This window comes from Protopterus annectens, chromosome 16.part0, assembly GCF_019279795.1.
Source record: "Protopterus annectens isolate FY-2018-M chromosome 16.part0, PAN1.0, whole genome shotgun sequence".
Taxonomy (NCBI): Eukaryota; Metazoa; Chordata; order Ceratodontiformes; family Protopteridae; genus Protopterus; species Protopterus annectens.
Window position 1 is genome coordinate 251,206,091 of NC_056750.1, and position 21,829 is coordinate 251,227,919.

The following is a 21,829-nucleotide window of genomic DNA, read 5'->3' on the forward strand; positions in this document are numbered from 1 at the left end:
GACAATTACTGTACATTTAGTATCTATCACAAATTTTTCATAATGGATTCGATAATTCTTCTGTTATGTTACACCGTCTGTGCAAAACTTTCTTGAAAGGAGTATTACATGTTAAACCTCCTGTTAAGCAATAGAACCTTGGGACTTGACTTTGGTACTTCAGTCATTAACAAGCCCTCCTTTCAAACCTGCTAATTCATGTGCTATAAAATTTTTATCTTGGAAGACTCTACTTCTAGTAGCACTTACATTAGCCAGAAGAGTGTCTGAGTTGCAGGCCTTGAGTGTCAAGAAACCTTACTTGAATTTCCACAGGGATAGAGTGTCCCTATGTACTGACCCTTCCTTCTTCCCCAATGTCATTTCTGGATATTCAGTTAACCAATCTATTGACCTGCTGGTTTTCTTCCCCCAGTAACCAAACAGAGGGGGTATCTTTTGCACACCCTTGATGTTCATAGGCAGCTTCATTTTTATTTGGACAGAACTAAATCTTTCAGAAAAATGGATCAATTGTTTGTGGCCTTTGCGGGATCCAGATTGGGTAAACCTGTTTCCAAAGTAACTAGGTCCTCCTGGCTTTAAACCATCATTACCTTCATCTACCGTCAGAATAAACTGTCCTTACCTTCCAGAGTAAAGGCTCATTCCACTAGATCAATGGCTACTTCTGTTGGCTTTTCATTCCAGAGCCTCTATGGATGATATCTGTGCAGCAGCCACTTGGGCAAGACCTCATACCTTTATCACTCATTACAAATTAGATCTGGCCTCCAGGGGATGAGCATCTTATGGTTCTGTGGTGCTCAGGAATATCCTTCCTTAGGGCCACCCAGGACACAAGTAGCTGGGGACTCGGTCCTATCAGTAAGGAATGAATAAAGATTTACAACATCAGATAAAGACGTTATGTTTTTCCATAATGTTCCATCTGTATTGTAGATCTTTATTCATTCATTACTTCCTACCCTCCTTCCCCCTGCCTGGACTTCTGGTGGACTTTAGGATTTTCTGGTTAATGTATTTGCTCAGACAGATCCTCCTACTGTCTCTCTTATTATCTCTGTAATATAAGGGCGGGCAAACTCGATCTGAAGAGACTATTAGAGGGGCATTATGGGTAGGTCTTAGCTGAGAGTTTTTGGCTGGTGTGAGCTTGGAAACGGCAGTGTCTGTTCAGAGGACGGAACTGAAGTCCTATCAGTAATGAATGAATAAAGATCCACAACACAGATGGAACGTTATGGTAAGACATGACTTCTTTTTATTAAATATATTTAAACCTTTCATTGTGGCTGATCTGTGTAGAGATACTTAGGTTTTGAGAGTAGTTGCATATTTATTTGGTGACAGTGTGTGGGGCACTCCTGATAGCATTGCTATTCCCATTTGTAGTAATATTAATATTACATAATAAAGTTGGTTATCCTTTGTTAAGGGCCTTAAAGTAGCTGTCAAAGAGTGATTGGTGGCAGTGGAAACTACCTTATAGTCTGGGCAGAAGGGGGCATAGCTAGTAAACCTGTGTCAGCCTCTCCCAGGGGAGTGTGTGTGTGTGTGTGTGTGTGTAAATCAAAGGGTGTGTATCAGCTACTTCAGCAGGGACACGAAGCACTGGTTGGACAGAAGAGGGTGCTGGAGGTCTTGGCTTTGTCACTCAGCTGAGAACTGAACTGTATAGTTGTGCCAGTGGGGAGTCTTATTGGGAATATGAAGAAAGAGGGAGAAACCATCCCCGGACTGACTGTGGTGTCTGTGTACTTTTAAGGGAAATTGCACTTGATGCAAAGAGCTGCATCTGGAAATACTGTGTGTGTACCTGTTTGAACATCTCCCCCACAGGTACCAGTGGTGAGGATTGAGGCTTCTTAATTACTGGTCCAGTGGAGGGTCATCACACCTTGCAAGGAATTAAAACTCTTGCTTTCATATTTGAATCTGGGATAATTATTTGGGGAGTTTGATTAGGAAGATTAACACAGGATTGAGAGATTTTAAGCTGTTTTTATTTGTTCCCAGAGATCCCCGTATCCCCACCCCATAGTGTTGTCTAAGCATTGTTTCAAGAGGTGACTGGATAGAGTGTGTGTTTTGCGAGGAGACTGAGGTTAGTGCACATGGAGTGTGACTGACTCCGTACATGGCAGCTGTTGTAAATAAGTCAGTGAGTAATGAAATTTATAACAGTAGATTAATGGTGTGGGGTGGGGGGGCTGTGAATGCACAATCTCACATGAGGTTCACTGACTTATTTACAAGAAGTCAGTGAGTAATGAAATTTATAATAGTAGATTAATGGTGTGGAGTGGAGGGGGCAGCAAATGCACAATGTCACATGAGGTACATTCATTGCTGTATATTGTCTGGCATTGCTTTTGTGCCACCTACATCTCAGCAGGTTCTTAGCACTGTTAGCATAGCAACTCAGTATGCGATGAATGTCGGTGGTGCATTGAAGGTGAGATGATACCGCAAATGCATAATATCTAAAGAAACATTTATCTTCACTAATTATATCATATCTTGTTTTAGGTGCTATCTAAATCATCAAAACTCATTCTGTTTGTGGACCAAAAGCTTATTCTGCCAGAGTGGAGGCCTGTAGCTGGACAGAAAACATACAGCTGTGTTTGGGTATCCTTTTACAGAGCTCTGTTGAAGTGGTAAGGTGCAACAGAGAAAGATTCACTGCTGGCCAAATACTGACAGGTACTGCATGTCACCTGTAGAGCTTGTGATCAGTAATTATTTGCTTACCTGAGAATATTTCACTGAGGCAGTGCAATATCATTATAAGGGTGTGACTTGAAGAATGAAATACAAGGAGTAAAGAAGTGACCAGTGGAAGGCAGAGTTGTAAAACAGCTGAGACATTATGGAATTAAAGTGTAGTACAGCCATTTTAATAGTAAATAGTCATGGTAGAGTGAAGTGCAGCCAGAGTCAGTATGAAGAATGGTACAGTACGTACTTGCAAGTGGTTGTGAGGAAATCAAAGTACCAAAGCAAACTAACAGAAAGGTGTGCAGGGTCGCATGAAGGTGTGGAAAGCCCTAACTAAGAGTTGCTTAGAGAATTATGTGGTGGGTAGCAAAGAAATTATTGCATATATGGAAAGCCTGTGTTGCAGAGCTACTTTTCAGTGAAGCATCGTGGTTAGTGTTGAAATGACTGCATATCAGGAAACGAAATGCTTGATCAAAGTCTCCAGTGTTTTTTTATTACTCATCACCATCATGCTGCCAGGTCTGTTGGTAGTTAACTCCACCAACTTCACAGAGTAGCTAAATTGTTATATAGCCAGTAATTAAGTTATCCAAATAATAGTAGACACAGCTTCCGGGAATGGTGATGTTCTGTCTATTGCAAATCTTTTGCTAAAAGTAGAGGGACAGCGGGCAGTCACATAGCCCTGTTTAGGAGTTGCCTGCCTACCACTGCAGAGTATTTAATGTTGGCACCATAAGACAGACTGACAGCACTAGGTTTGAAACCAACTGCATGTGCCGGGACAGGTACAGCACAATTTTCACTGCAATCTGGTGTGCTTGTTGATAAAAGTTGAGAAACTGTCATCACCATGGCTGAAAACCTTTAATTATCCAGGGACATTTATGTAGCTGTTTTCCCCATATTGCACTGTATTTAACCTTTTTAAAATGCAAGGAACTGCCTCTGAAGCTATCTTGTTTATCTGGACATAAATAGAGTACAGGTTTCCCACTTTATTTTTTTACATTTAATGTTAAAGGTGTGGGTTTGTGACAGAACTAGGGCTGAAAACCTCTTTTAATTGATTGATTTGGATCTCTCAGTATTATGGTGTATTTACTGTTTGTGAAGGGTAATAAACTGTGCAGGCTTCACAGTGCCATGATAGCTCAGATTATCTAGAATTGGGAAGACTGGAGGAGAAAGCTGGGGAACGTGGGAGTAAGTGATTGATGCATCCACCAAGCTTCATATTTGCTCTTTAGCTGGGACCCAGGTATAAGCATGGGTCCACATGTAACATTTGCTGGTACTTTTGAGTAGTGGTCAAAGCTGCTTCATGGACAGGGATTAGGACAATTCAAAACCGTTATTGTTACCTTGATGGTGGCCTGAGATGAATGAATGGGCCAGTCTAGGAACACATCAGAGATGGGCTGATGGTGAGAAAAAAAATTCTGGATTTGTCAGTAGTGAGGCTGATTTTGCATTTTTCCAGCAGCAAGGATGGTGTGCGTTTACCCACAGCATAGATTTATAGGCAGTTACTAGACTTGCGGTCCAGAGGACCATTGAGGGCCCTAGCACAGCTTCCCATGAGTATTGTCTAGTTAAGTGACTTGCTCAAGGTGACACAGTAGGAAAATGAGGGATGTGGGAATAAAACCCTGAATGACAGGAACTACAACTCACAGCCTTGACCCTCTACTCCAGCTGCCAGGCATCTTTTATGTAATGCAGTGAAAAGTATTCTTCTGTGTCAGGCATCCTCCTTGATGAGTCGTTAGTTATTTAGATTCATAGATATTCCAAGGTCATGGAGTATCATGACTATTCTCACCTTGCCAGTACCGCCCCTCTGGCAGCATGTTGTTTCTTCAGAGGGCCATACCTTTCAGTCTTAGAATAAATTTGTAGATACCCACACAGTCATTTAGTTTATGTTTAAAGGAAGATAGTGAGTCAGAGTGCTTTGCATGCTTGAGAAGTTTGTTCCAGAGATTCGGGAGATAGTGTGCTATAAACCTGTTCCTCTTCCATGTTTTATTTATCTGTTGGTCAATATTTAAGACCCTAATGTAGTATTAGTAGCAATATTAGGCTTGTGCTGAACAGGAGGTCCAAGACAATCAGGTCTCTAATGGTGTGATAAGTGAGAGACAGATTGGCCGTTAAAAGTGTATAAGACACTAAATAAAGGGATAGAGCTTCCATCCTCACTTGGTAGCTCAAAGGCTTTTTAGACCTGTGATCTTTTTGACTGAGAACTTTTTGGGGTCTTTCTAATTACTTGTACTTAATAAATGATCTCATCAATGTTAATAATAAGGGAGTGACTGCCTCTTTAGTCCTTGAGGGATATTCCTTTGGCAGTTAGCTGGATTAAGTAAAAGGATTTGTTGACAACATTTGCTAAGTGATAGGCAAACCCCAAGTACTTGGGTCCCCAGCTACATTTTTGTTTTGTAGAGATTTGATGTCAGTACATTATGATGAGTGAAGGGGGTGTCTACCAAAGGTGAACATACTACACATTTTAGCATGTAGTTTGATCCCATTTTTAGTACACCAAGAGTTTAATTGGGACATGGAATTTTGGTTGACTTAACTCCCAGTTTGCAATCATCTAGAAACTTTGTTAGCCAGAGGTCTTGGTTCTCTGTTTGGAGATCTGGAAAGTAAATACCAAAAGATTCTTGAGGGACACCGCCAGTCAGTTTATATTTTCTGGTGAGGCACCTGCAACTGACACTGTCTGTTGTGCATTTCAACCAGTTTGATGCCACCTTACCACAGAATTTTCTCGATTCTTAATGCATTTAGATTCTCTTTCATGCGAGCATGGGGGATAATGTCAAAGACTATATATATAGCTAGGTCAAGATCATATGTACTGCATGACCACCATCTACAGCTTCTGTAACGCTTTTGAAGAAATTTACCAGATTAAGTAGTCAAAATGTAACTTACACAAAACCAAACTGTTGGGGGTCACATCTAATTACAGTTTATGAGGTCAGTGCTATAAGCTTGTTTACTGGATTTCCATTGTAAGGCTAATAGGCCTGTAATAACCTGGGGTCAATTCAGAAGGATTGTTGAGAGCATTTCAGTCCCTGAGTGATTCCTATCCTTCTCAAAATAGAAAGAATGCCAGATTCTGATTACTAGTTTGAAGGACATGATTTGAACTGGGACTGTTTCTCTTATTCCATCACTTAACAAGATGGAGATTCTGATTTCACAGAGTATTTTCCCTCAGATTCTCCTCCTGAAAATTGGTCTTTGTAAAATGCTATTACCAATATGAGGGACTTTTTTTCACTGAGAATACTGGTGGATTTTCCTCAACCTGCACACATCCCTTTTATTTTACCTACCTTCAAGGATACTTTTTTGGCAGCCTGCACTTCTCTTGATAGTTATCCATCTGCTTTTGTAAAGTCTGACAGATTGTATGCATTTCTTTTTTCTAATTCCAGGAATGATCCTGCAGTAATTTCCTTGCCAAAATCAATTTCTATCAAGCTTCTTTCAGCTGTCAGCCTGGTCCCTTCTGACAAACTGAGATAGGTATTGGATAAGTTTGGTAAAAATGTTTTTGTCGTCCGCACTGGCCTGAGAATTGTGAATTTTTAGGTAATTATGTCTAAATTTTTGCTGACTTCCTATGGTAATTTAAAAAATGTATTGGCTGATCTTCCGCCTTCATTTGCTAAAATTTCTGTACATTTGGTAGTACCTTTTATGTCACAGGGTAATCAAACATTATTTGAAATGAACTTATGACACTGCTGATCTTCTTTCCAGGGCTGCTATCTCCATGTCTGCTTTATGGAAATTTTATTGGTTATGGATCAAAATTTGCCATTTGTGGATATTGGATATTAATTCGATTTTAAATGCTCCTCTAGAAAAGGAGGTGATATTTGGTCCTTCCTTTGCAGAAGTCCTTAAGGGTTTTTAATGAAAGGGGAAAGTCAGTTTTGGGGAGTACCCAGATTTTTCAACCATCCTATGCTAAATATAACGAAAACTGTTCTTCTAGTTCAGGCTTATCTTCCAGAAAGCAGAGCAAGCATACACACGGTTCAGACAAAAAAAAAATAAATGTGGCAGATAGCGTCAAAGAAGAAATGGGGATCCTCACAGAAACAGGGGCAATATACACACACACAAAAAAAGTCATGCTTGACTATACAACCCCTTTAGTGTCCCAGTGTTTAGGTCTTTATAATCCTTTGTGGAGGTAACTTCAGAGACTTTTTTTTTGAGAATAATTCTAAAATTTTTTAACATTTTTAACATTTGATTTTTATCTATTACTATTTATTACTCACATCATTTATTCATGGTACCCCATTGTAATATTTATTGCACACTAAACAGTGTTATAAGAATCAATCACTACAAATGTGGTTTCATGGGACATTAACATATAACAATATTTATTTATCTATACACGAATGCTTTGTGATTTTCAAATGACATATCTTTTAAATAACATATTTTTCAACTACAACATATTTAACAAAAGGTATTTTATTTAGGATTTTATGTATTACATACAACATCTTGCTGTTTAATTTTAAATTGGTCACCAATTAATTTTAATTGTAACTTGACTGGTTTTAATTAACGAAGCACATGATCTCATTAAGAGACTTACAAATAAGGTTGTTCTGCCCTGCATTTTTATCTTGACAAACCTCAGTATTGCACTGAGCGAAAGCGCTTGAGAAGGATTTGGAGAAATTTATGTCGTGTGTTTGAGAGTAGGACTTGGAGAAATTTATGTCATGTGTTTGAATAAACTTTTTGTGGAGTTTACCTTTGGCTTCATCGCTGTTTCTTGCTGCTCTTCGCTGCCTTAGTTTATACTTTTTACTTGGTCTTGGTTTCAAGCTTTTTGCTGTGTTCATAATTCTAAAATGCTACAGCTGGAAGTAGGACTTCGTCTCTTTCAAGGGACCCCACCACATCAGCCTAATTAAATTCTGGGTCAGAGGCTGTCTCTGAGGGTAGTAGAACCTCTTCCCCAGATTATAGAGGGAAATTATATATGCAAGAATTTTTCTGGTGCCAAACAAAGCAAGAACATGCTGACATGTCCTAGATCTTTCGTTTGTAGACCTTCACATCATAATTCCAAAGTTCAGAATACTTTTTATACAGTCTCTGTTACCCCTCATTCCCCTTTCCACTTTTCTAGTAATTTTAGATTTAAAAGATGCTTTTACTGTCACATTCCAGGCATGAACAATTTCAGGCTCTTTTTGTATTTCTCTGTATCTGGCTTGCATTTTCAGTTTGCTATATTGCCCTTTGGGGGTGATCTGTAGCCCCAATAGTATTTACAAAGTGTCTGGTACCTTTAGTAGTCCATCACAATGTGCAGAACATTCCCATTCTCCCTTATTAAGAAAGTCTCCTAATTTTTACAGATTCTTTCACAGCTTAAATCAAAAAGCACAAACCAAATCAATTGTTTATTGAATAAGATGAACGTAAAGCATACACATAAGCTCTTTCGTTTCCCTATTGGAAACTTCATCAGATAAACATAAAAACATTTCCTGGTTCCTTTATTTAAACACAAAATCAATAAGACTTACTGAAAACAATTGTGCTAGACAAGCCCCCAGCATGAATTATAAGGTCAGCTAATTTTTAAAGGTAACTTGCAGGTTAAATGATGAAGCAGCAAGCACTAAGGTATAAAAGAAAAACAAGTACTTAAGCATAAAGCCAAGTTGAACAAATAGTCAACTTTGTATTAAAATATAAGATTTTAAAATTATATATGAATTATGTATAAAAATTGCAGTAATTTGTTATTATATAACAGTTGAGTAAACTGTGCAGCAAAAATAGGTTGAAAGTGTATACATATGTTAAAGTTTATATATATATATATATATATATATATATATATATATATATATATATATATATATATATGGGTCTACTTTGATTCACGGAAAACTCATTTCACTGATTTAATGTTTACTATGTAATGTGGAGCTTTTCTCCCCGGGCCTACACTGAAAATGGGCTCCTGAGCCCACTGGACCTCCCTGGTCATCAAATTGAAATAAATATTTCAGTTCACCCTTAAACAAATCGCTGAAAGCTCATTTCACTAAATCACATTTCAGTGAACGCAAGTAAAAGTAATGTCTTTTGTCTTTTCCCGCTTAGGGGTCTCCACAACGAAACTCCAGTCCACTAATGATTGGCAGTGAATTTTTATGGTGCTGAGGTGTCAGCCTGATGCCCAACCTTCAAAGAAGGCACACCCATTCACACACACACCTACCTGCATGTCTTTAAACATCACTCGACCGCAGGGAGGACATGCAGACTCCACACAGAAGGTGCTCCAGCTGATAATCGAATGGTAGAACCTCTTGCTGGAGGGGACAATACTAACTGCTGCACCACCGCGGTGGCTATTTCACTGAATGCAAGTACTGTTGGACAAATAAAACATATATGCCCTTTTCCCCACTGTAGTGCAATCCTAAAGTTAGTATATATAGTTAGGGGGTGGGGGGGGGGGGGGTGGCACAGTCCCCACCTATTTTTGTTTTTATATTGTTAACTTTCATTGAAATGAGATTCATAAATATAAAAGCTAAGTCGGTGAAAGCTAAGTTGGTGAATAATTAATGTTATTGTCGTATCGATGTAAAAAGTGTGGACTTATTTGCCAGGGGTCTAACATTTGTCCCAACAAAATATCCAGACGTAGCATATGTGTCATGGATTTAAAACATTATTTACGGAAACTCAATTTTAAGGTCATGTTTTAACATTCTAACTTAATAGCAGCAATGAACCCTTTGTGACTGTCTAGTATTTAAACTCCTCCCCCCTGCGTCTTACTCCAGCTTTGTGAGAAAATGTGTGATCTGGATATTAGAATACTTTAGCCCAGCAAAGACCATTTAACAATATGGATAACCTCACAGGCTAGGAGAAAAATAGACTTGGCAACATTAAGGAGCAGCACCAACATAAGGATAACTGTCAGATAAAGGTGGTGGTTTAGCAGTTTTCAATAAAGATGACTACAACTCAAAAATGAAGCATCTTTTAAGGGGAATAGTACTTATAGGGAGGTCTCCCTTAATGAAAAGAGAGGAGCATACAGGCGTATAAGGGGTCATTTACATGGTTTATTCATTGAGGAGGCAATCGCAATAGATGAATATAATTACTTGAATTTGTGTAATCCGAAAACACCCTCAGTTTTCTCTGTCCCCGAATTGCACAAAAACATTGAACAACCTCCCTTGCGACACATAGCAGATGAGAAGGGACAACATTACTTATCCTTGCGCAAAATACTTGGACACCTAATTAAAATCTCTTGTTTTTGAAGAACCTCAAATCTGTTGTAACTCTTGGGAATTTCTATGAAAAATTAATACTATTCCATTCAAAGCATCTTATGTGTTCATAACCATAGACGTTAAAGACCTTTGCTCTCTTATATATCACATTTTGGGGGCTGAATGGTTTCCTGAATATCTAGCTGGAAAAGGTTTGCCCCAAGACAAAATCTATCTCTGTGACAACTTACTAAGGATTGTTTTGAAAAATAATTTTCTAACATTTGACAGCATGGTTTACCATCAATGCTCAAGGGTTGCCATATGGTCTCTCTGTGGTGGTCTATTCAATATCGGATATTGTGATGATACAGTGGGAGAAGTACCATTTATTTACATTCCAGTTCCTTACCCACTGCAAGTTTTATACACTGTTCCTGGATGTCATCTCTATTTTTTGTAATGGAAGAGAAGATTTAATTTCTTCATTCATCCAGTTCATCAATGATTCCACTCCATTCCTTAAATTTACGTATACTTTTAACAGTGAACACATTGCATACCTTGATGCATGGCTTACTAAAGATTACTTAAATGCTATGTTCATCTCTAAAATATATTGAAGAAAAACATATTCTAATAGTTTTCATTATTTTGACATCTTCCCCTATCACCCAGAAAAAAGCTGTCATTAAGGGACATTTTGTCCATGTTGCAAAGATGGTTTCAAGAGAGGAAGACTTTTGGGACGAATGCTTAATTTTAAAATCCATGTTCCTTAAAAGGGGTTATCCAGTTGCCTTTGCAGACAATGCACTGTATGAGATGATGAACAAAAGAGAAATGAATTACTTTCCCCCATTTTATTTCAGGAAAGTGACTTGCATCTCATACTACAAACCAAGCCCCTCCAACTCGAGGGTAACTGGTGGGACATCTAATGCAGGTAACAATTTATATTGCTCTTTTATTACTGTGTTCACCAAAGGCAGTCTGTTAGTAAAAAATATTCTTGAGAAGAATTGGACTATCTTATCAGAGTACCATCCCTTAAGAGAAAATATTGGTGAGAAATCCAGGATTACGTATAGCAGGGGAACTAGTCTAAAGGCCTTGTTCGAGAAGGAATTGAAACAGACTACTACAAAGCGAATGAAAACATGTGGAGTTTGCAACTATTCTAAGTTTATTACTATCACACAGCAACAACGGGTTAACCAATATTTAACATCAACAGCTTGTATACCTCCAACTCCACAGGGGAGGTATACTGCGCCACCTGTAGTTCATGCCCTTGTTTTTATATCAGAAAAACAAAGAGAAAACTCCATGAGACAATTTTTGAACACAGATATATCAGAAAAAGAAATTGACAAATGTATTATCTAATATCCCAGAAAACCCTGCACATGATTTTAAATTTTGTAATTTTGAACAAAGTCCACTCACAACACAGGCATGGCCCATGGTAACTCCATCTTGAACGTTGTGAGTTATATTGGCATATTCTTAAATTACTGCAATTTTTATACATAATTCATATATAATTTTAGCATCTTATATTTTATTACAAAATTGACTACTTGTTTCAACTTGGCTTTATGCTTTAGTACTTGTTTTTGTTTTATACCTTAGTGGTTGCTGCTTCATCATTTAACCTGTAAATTACCTTTAAAAATGAGCTGGCCTTGGAATTCATGCTGGGGGCTTGGCTAGCACATGACTGTTTTAAAGGAACCGGGAAACATTTGTATGTTTATCTGATGAAGTTTCCAGTGGGGAAACGAAAGCTGTTTTCTGTGTGTGTGTGTTTTATATTTGTCTAATTCTATAAACAATTGAACCGTGCCTAGAGGAGTTTGCGTGTAGTCAGTTCCGCTGCAATATGAGTTCTTTCACACTTGTCAAGAATATTTGGCCTGGGTAACAAAGCTGTTTCCCAGCCTGGGATTTCAGGTGGACAGATAGAAATTTCTCATAAGATGGTGTTTGTAGGGTGTTCTCTAGATGCAACATGTGATGGCATTTCTTTCTCTAGGCAAAGTGGGGAGTTACAAGGACTAACTTTTGATGTTATCAAAACAGACTGTGGCATCTGTCAGAGAATTTCTCATAATTCTGTGTTCAATGGCCTCCACTGTTTTCATGATTCCCTTAGCCAGACTTCCCATGAAAATGATTTAGTGGTTTGTAAAGTCATTTTGTCCTCATAACCAGCACCCTCTATCATTCCATTGCTGGCGTTTATAAAAAGTTATTAAATTGGTGGGTAAATCAGTTGTCTCTTAACCCAGATCCTCCCTTCACCCTGCCATCCCCATTCAGTCTGTAATGGCAGATGCCTCAGACTGTGATTGGGGAACTGTATCCAAAGGGATGAAAATGTAGGCTCTATGGAACAAACCAGACCAATCAAAACACACAAATGTCAAGGATTTGATGGCTCTTATAAATGCCTTAACATCTCTTCACCATCTTTGGACTCCAGACCCTCTTGTTTGTAATCACAGACACCACCACAGTAATTTGGTACATAAACAAGGGAAACCAGAACCTATCCTCTTTGCAGGTTAGCTGAGATAGTTTGGGGTCTAGCATCTCTATTCAGTTTCCTCTTTTGTGCTACATATATTTTCATCACATCAAAACATTATGGGAAACAAGATCAGCAGGAACAGGACAGACCCACATGAATAGTAGGTATACCAATGGTTCTTCTAAGAATTGATCCATATGTGAGGAACTCCTCAAGTAGATCTGTTTGCCTCAAGTCAAAACAGATAGTTGGAGAAATACTGCTTCCAGGACTCCTTGTAGGCAAGCATGGAAGACTGATGCCTTTTCATTCTTATGGATGGCAATGTTTATGTATGCCCTTTTTTCTAATCCATACCCAGTCTTGATGTGAAATTACAGTACGTTTCTTCTAAAGTGCCCATGAGGTGTTACTGTCAAAAAGCATACATATTTAACCTTGCATATAACAGCTCACTTTGAAAATTAGAAAACATACTGAATGCAGTCATTCTAACATTAATTACTTACTGCATTTTATATCACTCAGCATGTGAAAACAAAACCTGCTATGGAATAGAGTTTCAAACATATTGCTATCATTATGTTTCATCTTGCAAAGTAAGTTTTAAACATCATGAAATGTTCAACAGACTGTAAAATAGGAGATTATGATTAGGTCTGCCATCACAACCTAGTTTGAGTTGTGGATATGTGGAAATTAACCTCAAGAGTAGACAAAATTGAAGCTCAAGAAGTGATTCTTGACATCCATGTTGAAAATGTTTAACACTTGAGTTACAATCGGAGAGACCTGATCTTAAGTCTTTGTAGTACATGGAACTTCAGCTGCTTCATTTTCGTATTAGTTACAGGAAAAAGTGTGGGTGCATGAAGTCTTTTACAGCTTTCAAAGCCGTAAAATGCTTAATGTTGAGACAGACAGTGACCAGAAGCTGTGTCCCTATGATAAATGAATGGCTTTAAAAGCCATTAGACACTTAATTTTGCCACATGTTTTGTGGCAGCTTTTTTAAACAACTGTTAAAGCTGCTTTTGCATCTTGGCACTGTTCTGTGGTGGCAAGCATTGTCTGCTGTTTTGCTGTAGTGTGAGACTAAAGTGTAGCAGAGTTGAGAGCTGCTTAAAAGTTTAAGCACCATTCTTAAGGTAGCTTAACAAAGTTATCTTCACAAATTCAAAGTGTAATTGTAGTGCTCCATGTACTATGTGAAGGATTATGATCATGTCTCATATCATAACCAGCTTATTAGATATTCAAGGCACGGATGTCAAGAAATTCACCTCAGTAGTGAAGTGCAAGAGGTGAATCTTGGCATCCATGTCAGGAACATATAATGAATTCATATGTGGAGAGCCACACATTCTTTTTAGTGTGTAAGACTTAACTGCTCCATGTACTACCAGTTACATCAAAAAAATATTGTTGTTGTTGCGTCTTTCGGCTTTTCCCGGTTAGGGGTCGCCACAGCGGAACTCCGGTCTGCTAATGATTGGCAGTAGATTTTTACGCGCTGGCTTCCCGGGCCTAACACACAGCTTTCAACGAAGGAACGCCAATTCACGTATGTCGCCACACAGAAGATGCTCTAACTGAGAATTGAACGGGCAACATCTAACTATGTGTGAGGCGACAACGCTACCGCAGCACCACCACCACCACAGTAGTTACATAAAAAAAAAAAAAAATAAAAGTAGAAATTGTAGGAGAGCAAAGCGTTTTACTGGCTTTGAAAGTTAGTAAAGCACTTAGCCAGTGTTACAGTCAGTAATGTACTTCTTAATTTCTTGGCTTAAGAATTCTGGATAAATCCAGAAAAGTGGGGGTTGGGACAAAAGATCAAAATCGGGGACATGTTTAAGTATTGCAGAAATGCAGTTGAAGAACCTGTTGCAATACAGGACAAGTAGTAGTATGAAACTCTACTGGCTGACTGTAATCCTCCGTGATTTACTAGAAAATCAAAATTTTGCAAGAGAATGGACAGAAATATTAAGCAAAGTCAGGAATAATCAAGAATGGTTGAGAAGACTGTGAAATGGCTTTTAAAAGTTGTCACACATTTTGTTCTGCCATACTTTCTGGTTTCAGATGTAACATTGAAATTCTAATGGCTTTTAAAAGCTGTTTCCTTTTGTTGTATTTTTTTGTCAGCCAACACTCCTCTGTTAGTTCCTAGTGGGAGACCAGACCCTAAGCACTGTTAAGGTTCATCTGTCGCTAGGAAAGTGCTTAATATGTTTTTCTTTTTCCTTTTTTGGAGTATAATTGTGGTGCTCCCTGCCATAAATCAATGCTATGCCCATCCTGAATATCAGTGCCTTTTAATAATCACACAGTTCTAACTTTGCACGTAATTTAACAAATACAAGCACAAAAAAGTCACAGAATCTGTGTGCCACTACTTTACTACAATTTTGTCACCTTTTAAGACTCTCTATTATGTGAGCCACAAACTTCAGTTAAAAGATGCAGGCACAGAAACTTACATAATCTAAATGTGGTACAACTCCAATGCCGTTTTGTCCACTTTGAAGATTTTTCTTTACAGAGACCCCAAACTCATTTATTTGGTAGCTATTTTCAAAAAAAAAAAAAAAAAAAAAAAGGTTGCAAAGTATCAAAACACATAAATTCCAGTAAGCAGCAGTTCCTCATTAATGTAGTGATGAGTATCTGTATCTGTCAAGCAAAACACTGCTGTTCGATTCCCCAGTGGATAGCTGTAACTTTGGTGTTTACTGTCACACGTCCAGTCAGGATAAGACAGATGAAAAGTTGTGGGCTGTGTTCAGACAGCTTTGTTACATGCACACACACATCAGGATTGAGACTTAGTAAGTTAAACTTAAATAAATAAACTTATATACCGATTGCTGCACTCGTACATGTTAACACTTTGGCTTTTCACTCAAAATGGTACTGCTGCCTGCACACGCTCTCTATTTATACGCACGTGACCTAATTTTGAAGTGCTTCTTAAAGACATAACACTCACTCTGTTCTACATCCTCCCTCTTTGAGAAGTAAGTCATGCGCAGTATAAAATGACAATAAATATTGACATGGAGTTGTACAGAAATAATCCTTTGACATGCAGTTAGTGTTTTACGCTAGGTCTGGAAATTCAACTTGATCATGTGACATAAAAATTAGGACTGGGTTTAGCAACAGGGACCATCTTTAATGACTTTTGGGACATCATCAGGAATGAAAATCGGTACTGAGACATGTCCTTCAAAAGAGCATTGTCTGGTTTGCTCTGAGATCTAGAGTCTGTATCACAGATACAATGCTGCAGTATCAATTCAGACAGTGGAAGAAGATGCCTGCGATTTCTTCTTTATTCTATACCCTCAGATTCTACTAAGTAAGATCTTGGCTCAGCACACACACCTCTCACTTGATCAATTCGATCAGAACCCTTCGCCATTTGCATCCACACTATCTCTCCTCCTTTCAGTGGATGACAAAATCTGCTCATTTTATCATAGTTGGACTTCTGGAATGAATGCTTTTTGAATAGCTGAGCTTTAATTGCAGTGGTGTTTTTAGCTTTAGCCATCAACAAACTGGAACTGATAGACAAGGTTGTTCTTATTTGCCTAGACAGAAGTCTCTGAGCAGGTGAGACAAGTACATTTTCACGGGTTATATTGCTGAGATTAAGCAAATTCAAGAAAACATTGGTATTGTCATGCTTTGACCCTCCCTAGCAGTTGCTTTGCTCTTTGTACTGTACGTTCGGCTAGGCTGTTTGATTGTGGGTATTCAGGACTACTGGTAACATGGATAAAGTCCCACTGTTTTGCAAATTTCTGAAGTAACGGACTGGTAAACTGGGCACCATTGTCAGAAATCACTTTTTGTGGACTACAAGGACTGAGAAATGTTTCAACGTAGTAATGACAGTACTGGATGTTAGGTTAGGTAGCAAATCAGTCTTGAACCAATTCGAATAAGAGTCTGCCAACACTAAGTAATGTTGACTATTCCACTCAAATATGTCGGTAGCTACTTTTGACCAAGGTAGTTCAGGAATCTGGCTTAGCTGAAGTGGCGCTCTTTGCAAATGTGGTCTAGTATTATTGTATACTGAACAGGATGAAAGTACTGTATAGACATCTTTTGACAGAGAAGGCCAAAATAGTAGTCCTCTGCCTTCTTCTGGTAGCTTCAGAACCTGGGTAGCCACGATGCAAAATCTGGATGTTGTAAGGATGTAGGAACGACAACTTTAGGACCTTTGAAAATGATACCATATTCCATCAACATCTTATCTCTGAAAGGAAAATAAGGTTGCACTTCTTTTGGTACACAAGATTGCTTTGACAGCCATCCAACATTGATGAGGTGGTTGAGCTTCTGCAAAACAGGATCAGTCTTTGTATGTTCTCTTAAGCTCATCAAGTCTTTTGGTAGAAAAATTACGCACTTCCATGACATCGAAGTAAAAAATTCTCTGCATCAAGCTTTTCTGTGGTATTTTTAGGCAATTTGGATAAGGTGTCAGCCAGATAAAGAAGTTTGCCTTTTGTATAGACCATTTTGAAATTGTACTTTTGTAATCTGAGCATCATTCTTTATAGTTTTGCTGGAGCTGTATGCATAGTTTTCTTTAAAATAGTGACTAGAGAATGATGATCAGTCTCAATCTGGATAGCTCGGCCATAAATCATGGAACTTCGAACATGCAAACAGAATTGCTAAAAGTTTCTTCTTAATTTGAGCATACTGCATCTCAGTTTGGGTAAGAGTTTTAGACGCATAGGCCAATGGTCTATTCTCTTGAAGAACTGCACCAGCACCGAACTTTGAAGCATCACAGGTCACAGGAAAGAGTAACTGTTTTGTGGACATCATAGTATCTTAACGTTGGTGGGCTGGCACTTTCCTGTTTCAGGTCATCAAATGTTCTCTGATGTTCCAGCGATGACCAGGTAACATTTTTGCATGTTAGCTCTCTTAATGAGCTGATAATTCACTGAAGTCTGATATAAACTTGCCCAAATAGTTAACCATACCAAGAAAATGCTATAAGGCTTAGACATTGTTTGGAGCTAGCATCTTAAGAATTGCTGTTTGTTTGGAAGGATCTGATTGTAAGCCTAAACTGGTAAATAAATGACTGACATAAGTGACTTCTGGTAACCTGGATTTACATTTCTGAGCACTGAACTTCAGATTCACTTCACATGCTCTTTCTAGAACTTCCCTGAGGTATCTGTCATACTCTGCTTCACCATTGCCTCCAACTAGTAAATCATCCACTATTATAGCTCATGAATAGCCTGAAAAATTGCTCCATTGCATGCTGAAAGACTTCACTGCCAGAATGTATCCCAAAAGGCATTCTGAGAAATCTGAATCTACCACATGGCTTACTGAATGTAGTCAGTAGTGAAGATTTGCGTTCAAGCATTACTTGCAAAAATAAACTCTCCGCATCCAAGACAGAAAAGAGAGTGGCATTTGGCATGAAGGTAGCAACTTCCTTGACTGTACACATAGGATGGTGGGGGTCTCTTTAATGCTTTGTCTCTTGGGCCAACACATTCTGATTTCATCTGAGCTTTTCTTATGAGCAACTACCATGGAAGACGCCCATCAGTTGGTTCTGTAACTGGACAAATCACACCTTGCTGCACCATTTTATCTAACTGGACTTTGACTTTGTCCTGCATAGCTATTGGAACTCTTCTCACTGGTCTGACCACTGGACTGACTTCTGGGTCTAATTTAATGGAATACACAACTGGAAGTTTGCCTAGCTTATCTCTGAAAACATCAGCATACTCTGAAAAAATAGCATCGGTGAAGCTGGAACTAGGACATGTGCTTACATGATGGTCTTTGGTAAAAGAAAGCAGTTTCATCTTCAAAACTGTCTCTGAAACCTAATAATGAATATACAGGTCCTTTGACTACATAAAATTGCAAGCTGTACCTGTTCCCAACTGAATAGCATGAAAGCACTACTTGAGCCGTTGGTTTGAATCTCTTCACCACCATATGCAACAAGCTTTGCACAATTGGCCAAATTCAGTTGTTCACCAGCTCTTACTCTAGCAAATGTTTCTACTGACATAACATTGCACTTTGAGCCGGTGTCCACTTTGAGCTCTGTGGGTTTACCGTTAATCAGGACAGTACAAAACACTTAGTTGTTTGCCAACAAATGAACTGCATTAACCTTTTCACTAACCACTGGCACACCATCTACATAGAAAGTAGAGTTGCAACTTTCTGTATGATCAAATTGCTTTTCTTGGGTAACCTTTCTTAAATGAATGAGGCTTGCTGATTTACAAAGCTTTTGAAAGTGGTTCCATTTTTTACACTTGTGGCATTGCTGACCAAATGTTAAGCACTTTTCTCTTTTAGACTCATGATTGGTACCATGATTATAGCAGTTAACAATGAAACATGGCATGGGTTTTGCTGACTAACCCTTGTGCTGCACTGAGCATATGTCCATTTTACTGAGCTAGTCTTAGAACTTGCTGGGACGGTACGGGGTGTCTCTAGAAATCCACAGGGCTGCAGCTTCCTTGTGCTTAGGCCTGTTTCTGATAGAAATGTGCTGCATGCTGTCTACATTGCTCTAGAAAGCTGCTGAAACCATGCTCTAATCACTTGCAAGCAAGTTTGTGTGGCTCTCTGTAAGCTCATGTATTTGACAAATCTCTATGGCAATGCTCAACATTACATCACCATCTCAAAGCAAAATCTTTCTCACTGCAGCATTATTAACACCATAGACAAGCCTGGCCTTTATCAACTCATCTTTCAAATCACTAAATCTGCACATTTTAGCTTTGTTTCTCAAGTCAGTAATGTAAGCTGCAAAAGTTTCTCCTGGCTTTTAGTCTCTTGTATAGAATAAGTGCCTCCTTTCCAGTGTAACATTTGTTTGGGGGTTACACATTTCTCTAAATATATGTTTCAAACACTCAGGCTCTTCCCTTGATTCAGCCTGTATAACAATGTGGCATTTTCCCCTTCTCCTGCATATACTGCTGGTGCATACACAAATGAACACTCCATTTCAATGGCTTCTGACCCCCATTAGATTAAGCAGAACAAATGCCCTCATGCATGCATCTTTATCAGAAAATGCTACTTGTTTGAAAATATTTTATTCCTGTTCAAAGACTCTCCAATATTATAATCAAACACAAGTAGACCGGGTCTGCGGAATGCCTCTGCCATGCCATCACAGAGTAATAAAGACCCTGGGAATTATGTATGAACATAAACACATATACATCAGAAATTTATGCCAGAAATTTGTGAAATAACTGCACTTTGCCAAATATGTCTCTGAAGCACAACATAGCACATGAACACTTTGAAATCACTGTACTTCGCAAAAACACTCTTACCAGTGTAAGAAACACTTCAGAATGACTGCACTTTGCAAATGAACTGTACACACCACAAGAAACTTTTTGAAATAGCTATATTCTGTGAAATAACTCTGTACAGTGTAAGCAACACTTCGGAATGACTGCACTTTGCAAAATAACTGTACTTTGCACACAGTAAACTCTTCAGAATAACAGTATGATAGTAAAGCACACACTGCAAACACTTTTCACACTGAGATAGAGAACAACTCTTAACTTTAGTCAGTGCAAAATAATAGCTTGTATCAAAAAGTGTCGTTTATAAAAACATGCAGTTGCTTTGCTTTTCCATGCTCACTTTGCCCCTTTATTGTACTCGTTATGCTTGTTTGACTTCTATCATGCTCATTTTATTTTTAACATGTTCATTATGCAAGTCAGAAGTAATTCTGAATGTTCTCATAAGTATTTTGAATAACTTTATCAAATGTCATGGTTTCAAACATTGTTTAATCAATAACATGTTTTGTGGTTTTCGTTTAATCAGTAGTGCCTTTTGTGCTTTGCGAATGCTTTGTATCATTTTCTTTATGAAATAAACCATTCATGCAAGTTTCAATTACCTGAAATTTTTTTTTGACCTTTTCAATCATTTGAGCAGGTTGGGACCACTCATTCCTCTATATTCTTATACCTCACCTCACGGAGCGACTTCTGGCTTCTTTTTGGCTCAGACATTCCAATTCCAACACCATGTCATTCAGGCCTGCCAGTTCTGGTATCATGTCATTCAGATATGCCGCTTCTAACACCATGTCGCTCGTCCAGTCAGGGTAAAACAGGTGGACAGTTGAGTTCAGTTCAAACCGCTTTATTACACACTAACACATCAGGACTGAATCGTAGTAACTTAAACTTAAATAAACATGTATTCAGACTGACTACTGCACTCATACGTGTTAAGACTCTGGCTGTTCACTCAAAATGGCACTGCTGCCTGCATGTGCTGTCTATTTATATGCACATGCCCCCACTTTGAAATGCTTCTTAAAAACACAACACTCACTGTGTTCTACATACACCACAGAGTATTAAGATTGAGCTAACATGTTACTTTAGCCCAGAGGTTGATTCCCGTCAGTTCTCATTTGCCTACTTGTCACTCTGAGCAAGTCACTTAACCAGACAGCATTCTTTTATATTTGAAAATCTGGTCTAGGTTTCTCCATGTTTTCTGGGACTACGTATCTAGTAATGCCGTATGACTCACTTTCAGTATATTTAGCCACCATTATAATAATTTTTCTGAAGTAACTGAGTAGTCTTCTCTCTTCTTGTAACATATTTCCCAATGTAGTTACAACAGCAATCTCATTTTTCCCTTATTTGGATACTTTTTACAGTCATCTTATAGCTCAGTACTGAAGCAATTACCTTTATCCAGTTCCATTACCACAGATTTGTTGCTCACATACGCCATCAATTGCAGCATCCCTTGTGACATATTCTTCATCAACTGAGCTGAAGTGAACACTTACATTCCAGTTTAAAAAATCCCATTCAAGACCACTGAAATTGACAGTTTACATTTTAACTTACACCACTGGCAACCTTTTATGGCAGCCAAAAACTCTGCCTGTTGCTGCATGATAAACGAGAAGTGGTAATCTGCAAACTCTGGTCATTCATCATCTCTTATCCTCTTACCAGTTTACCAGAGTTACAGTAAAACCTGCTTTTTCTTGCACCAAGCCACAGACTGAGCCAAAACCAGTTTGTCAACTATAATCCATAACAGCCAATAAGTTACAGTGTGAAAACTGTTTCAATTCCCAGTGATCTCTTGGAAAATGCAGTCCATTATATCATCATAGTTTCCATAATTGTCACTTAAT

The 21,829-nt window shown here is 38.4% G+C and overlaps 1 protein-coding gene across 1 annotated transcript in view; it reads left to right on the forward strand.

Annotated features, from left to right (window-relative positions):
- RABGGTA (Rab geranylgeranyltransferase subunit alpha) overlaps positions 1–21,829 on the forward strand; it is a 1,248,770-nt gene that overhangs the window by 805,982 nt on the left and 420,959 nt on the right. Inside the window, exon 9 of the mRNA XM_044058049.1 lies at positions 2,533–2,634. Coding sequence (XP_043913984.1) covers positions 2,533–2,634 — 102 coding nt within the window. The remainder of the gene's footprint in view (positions 1–2,532; positions 2,635–21,829) is intronic.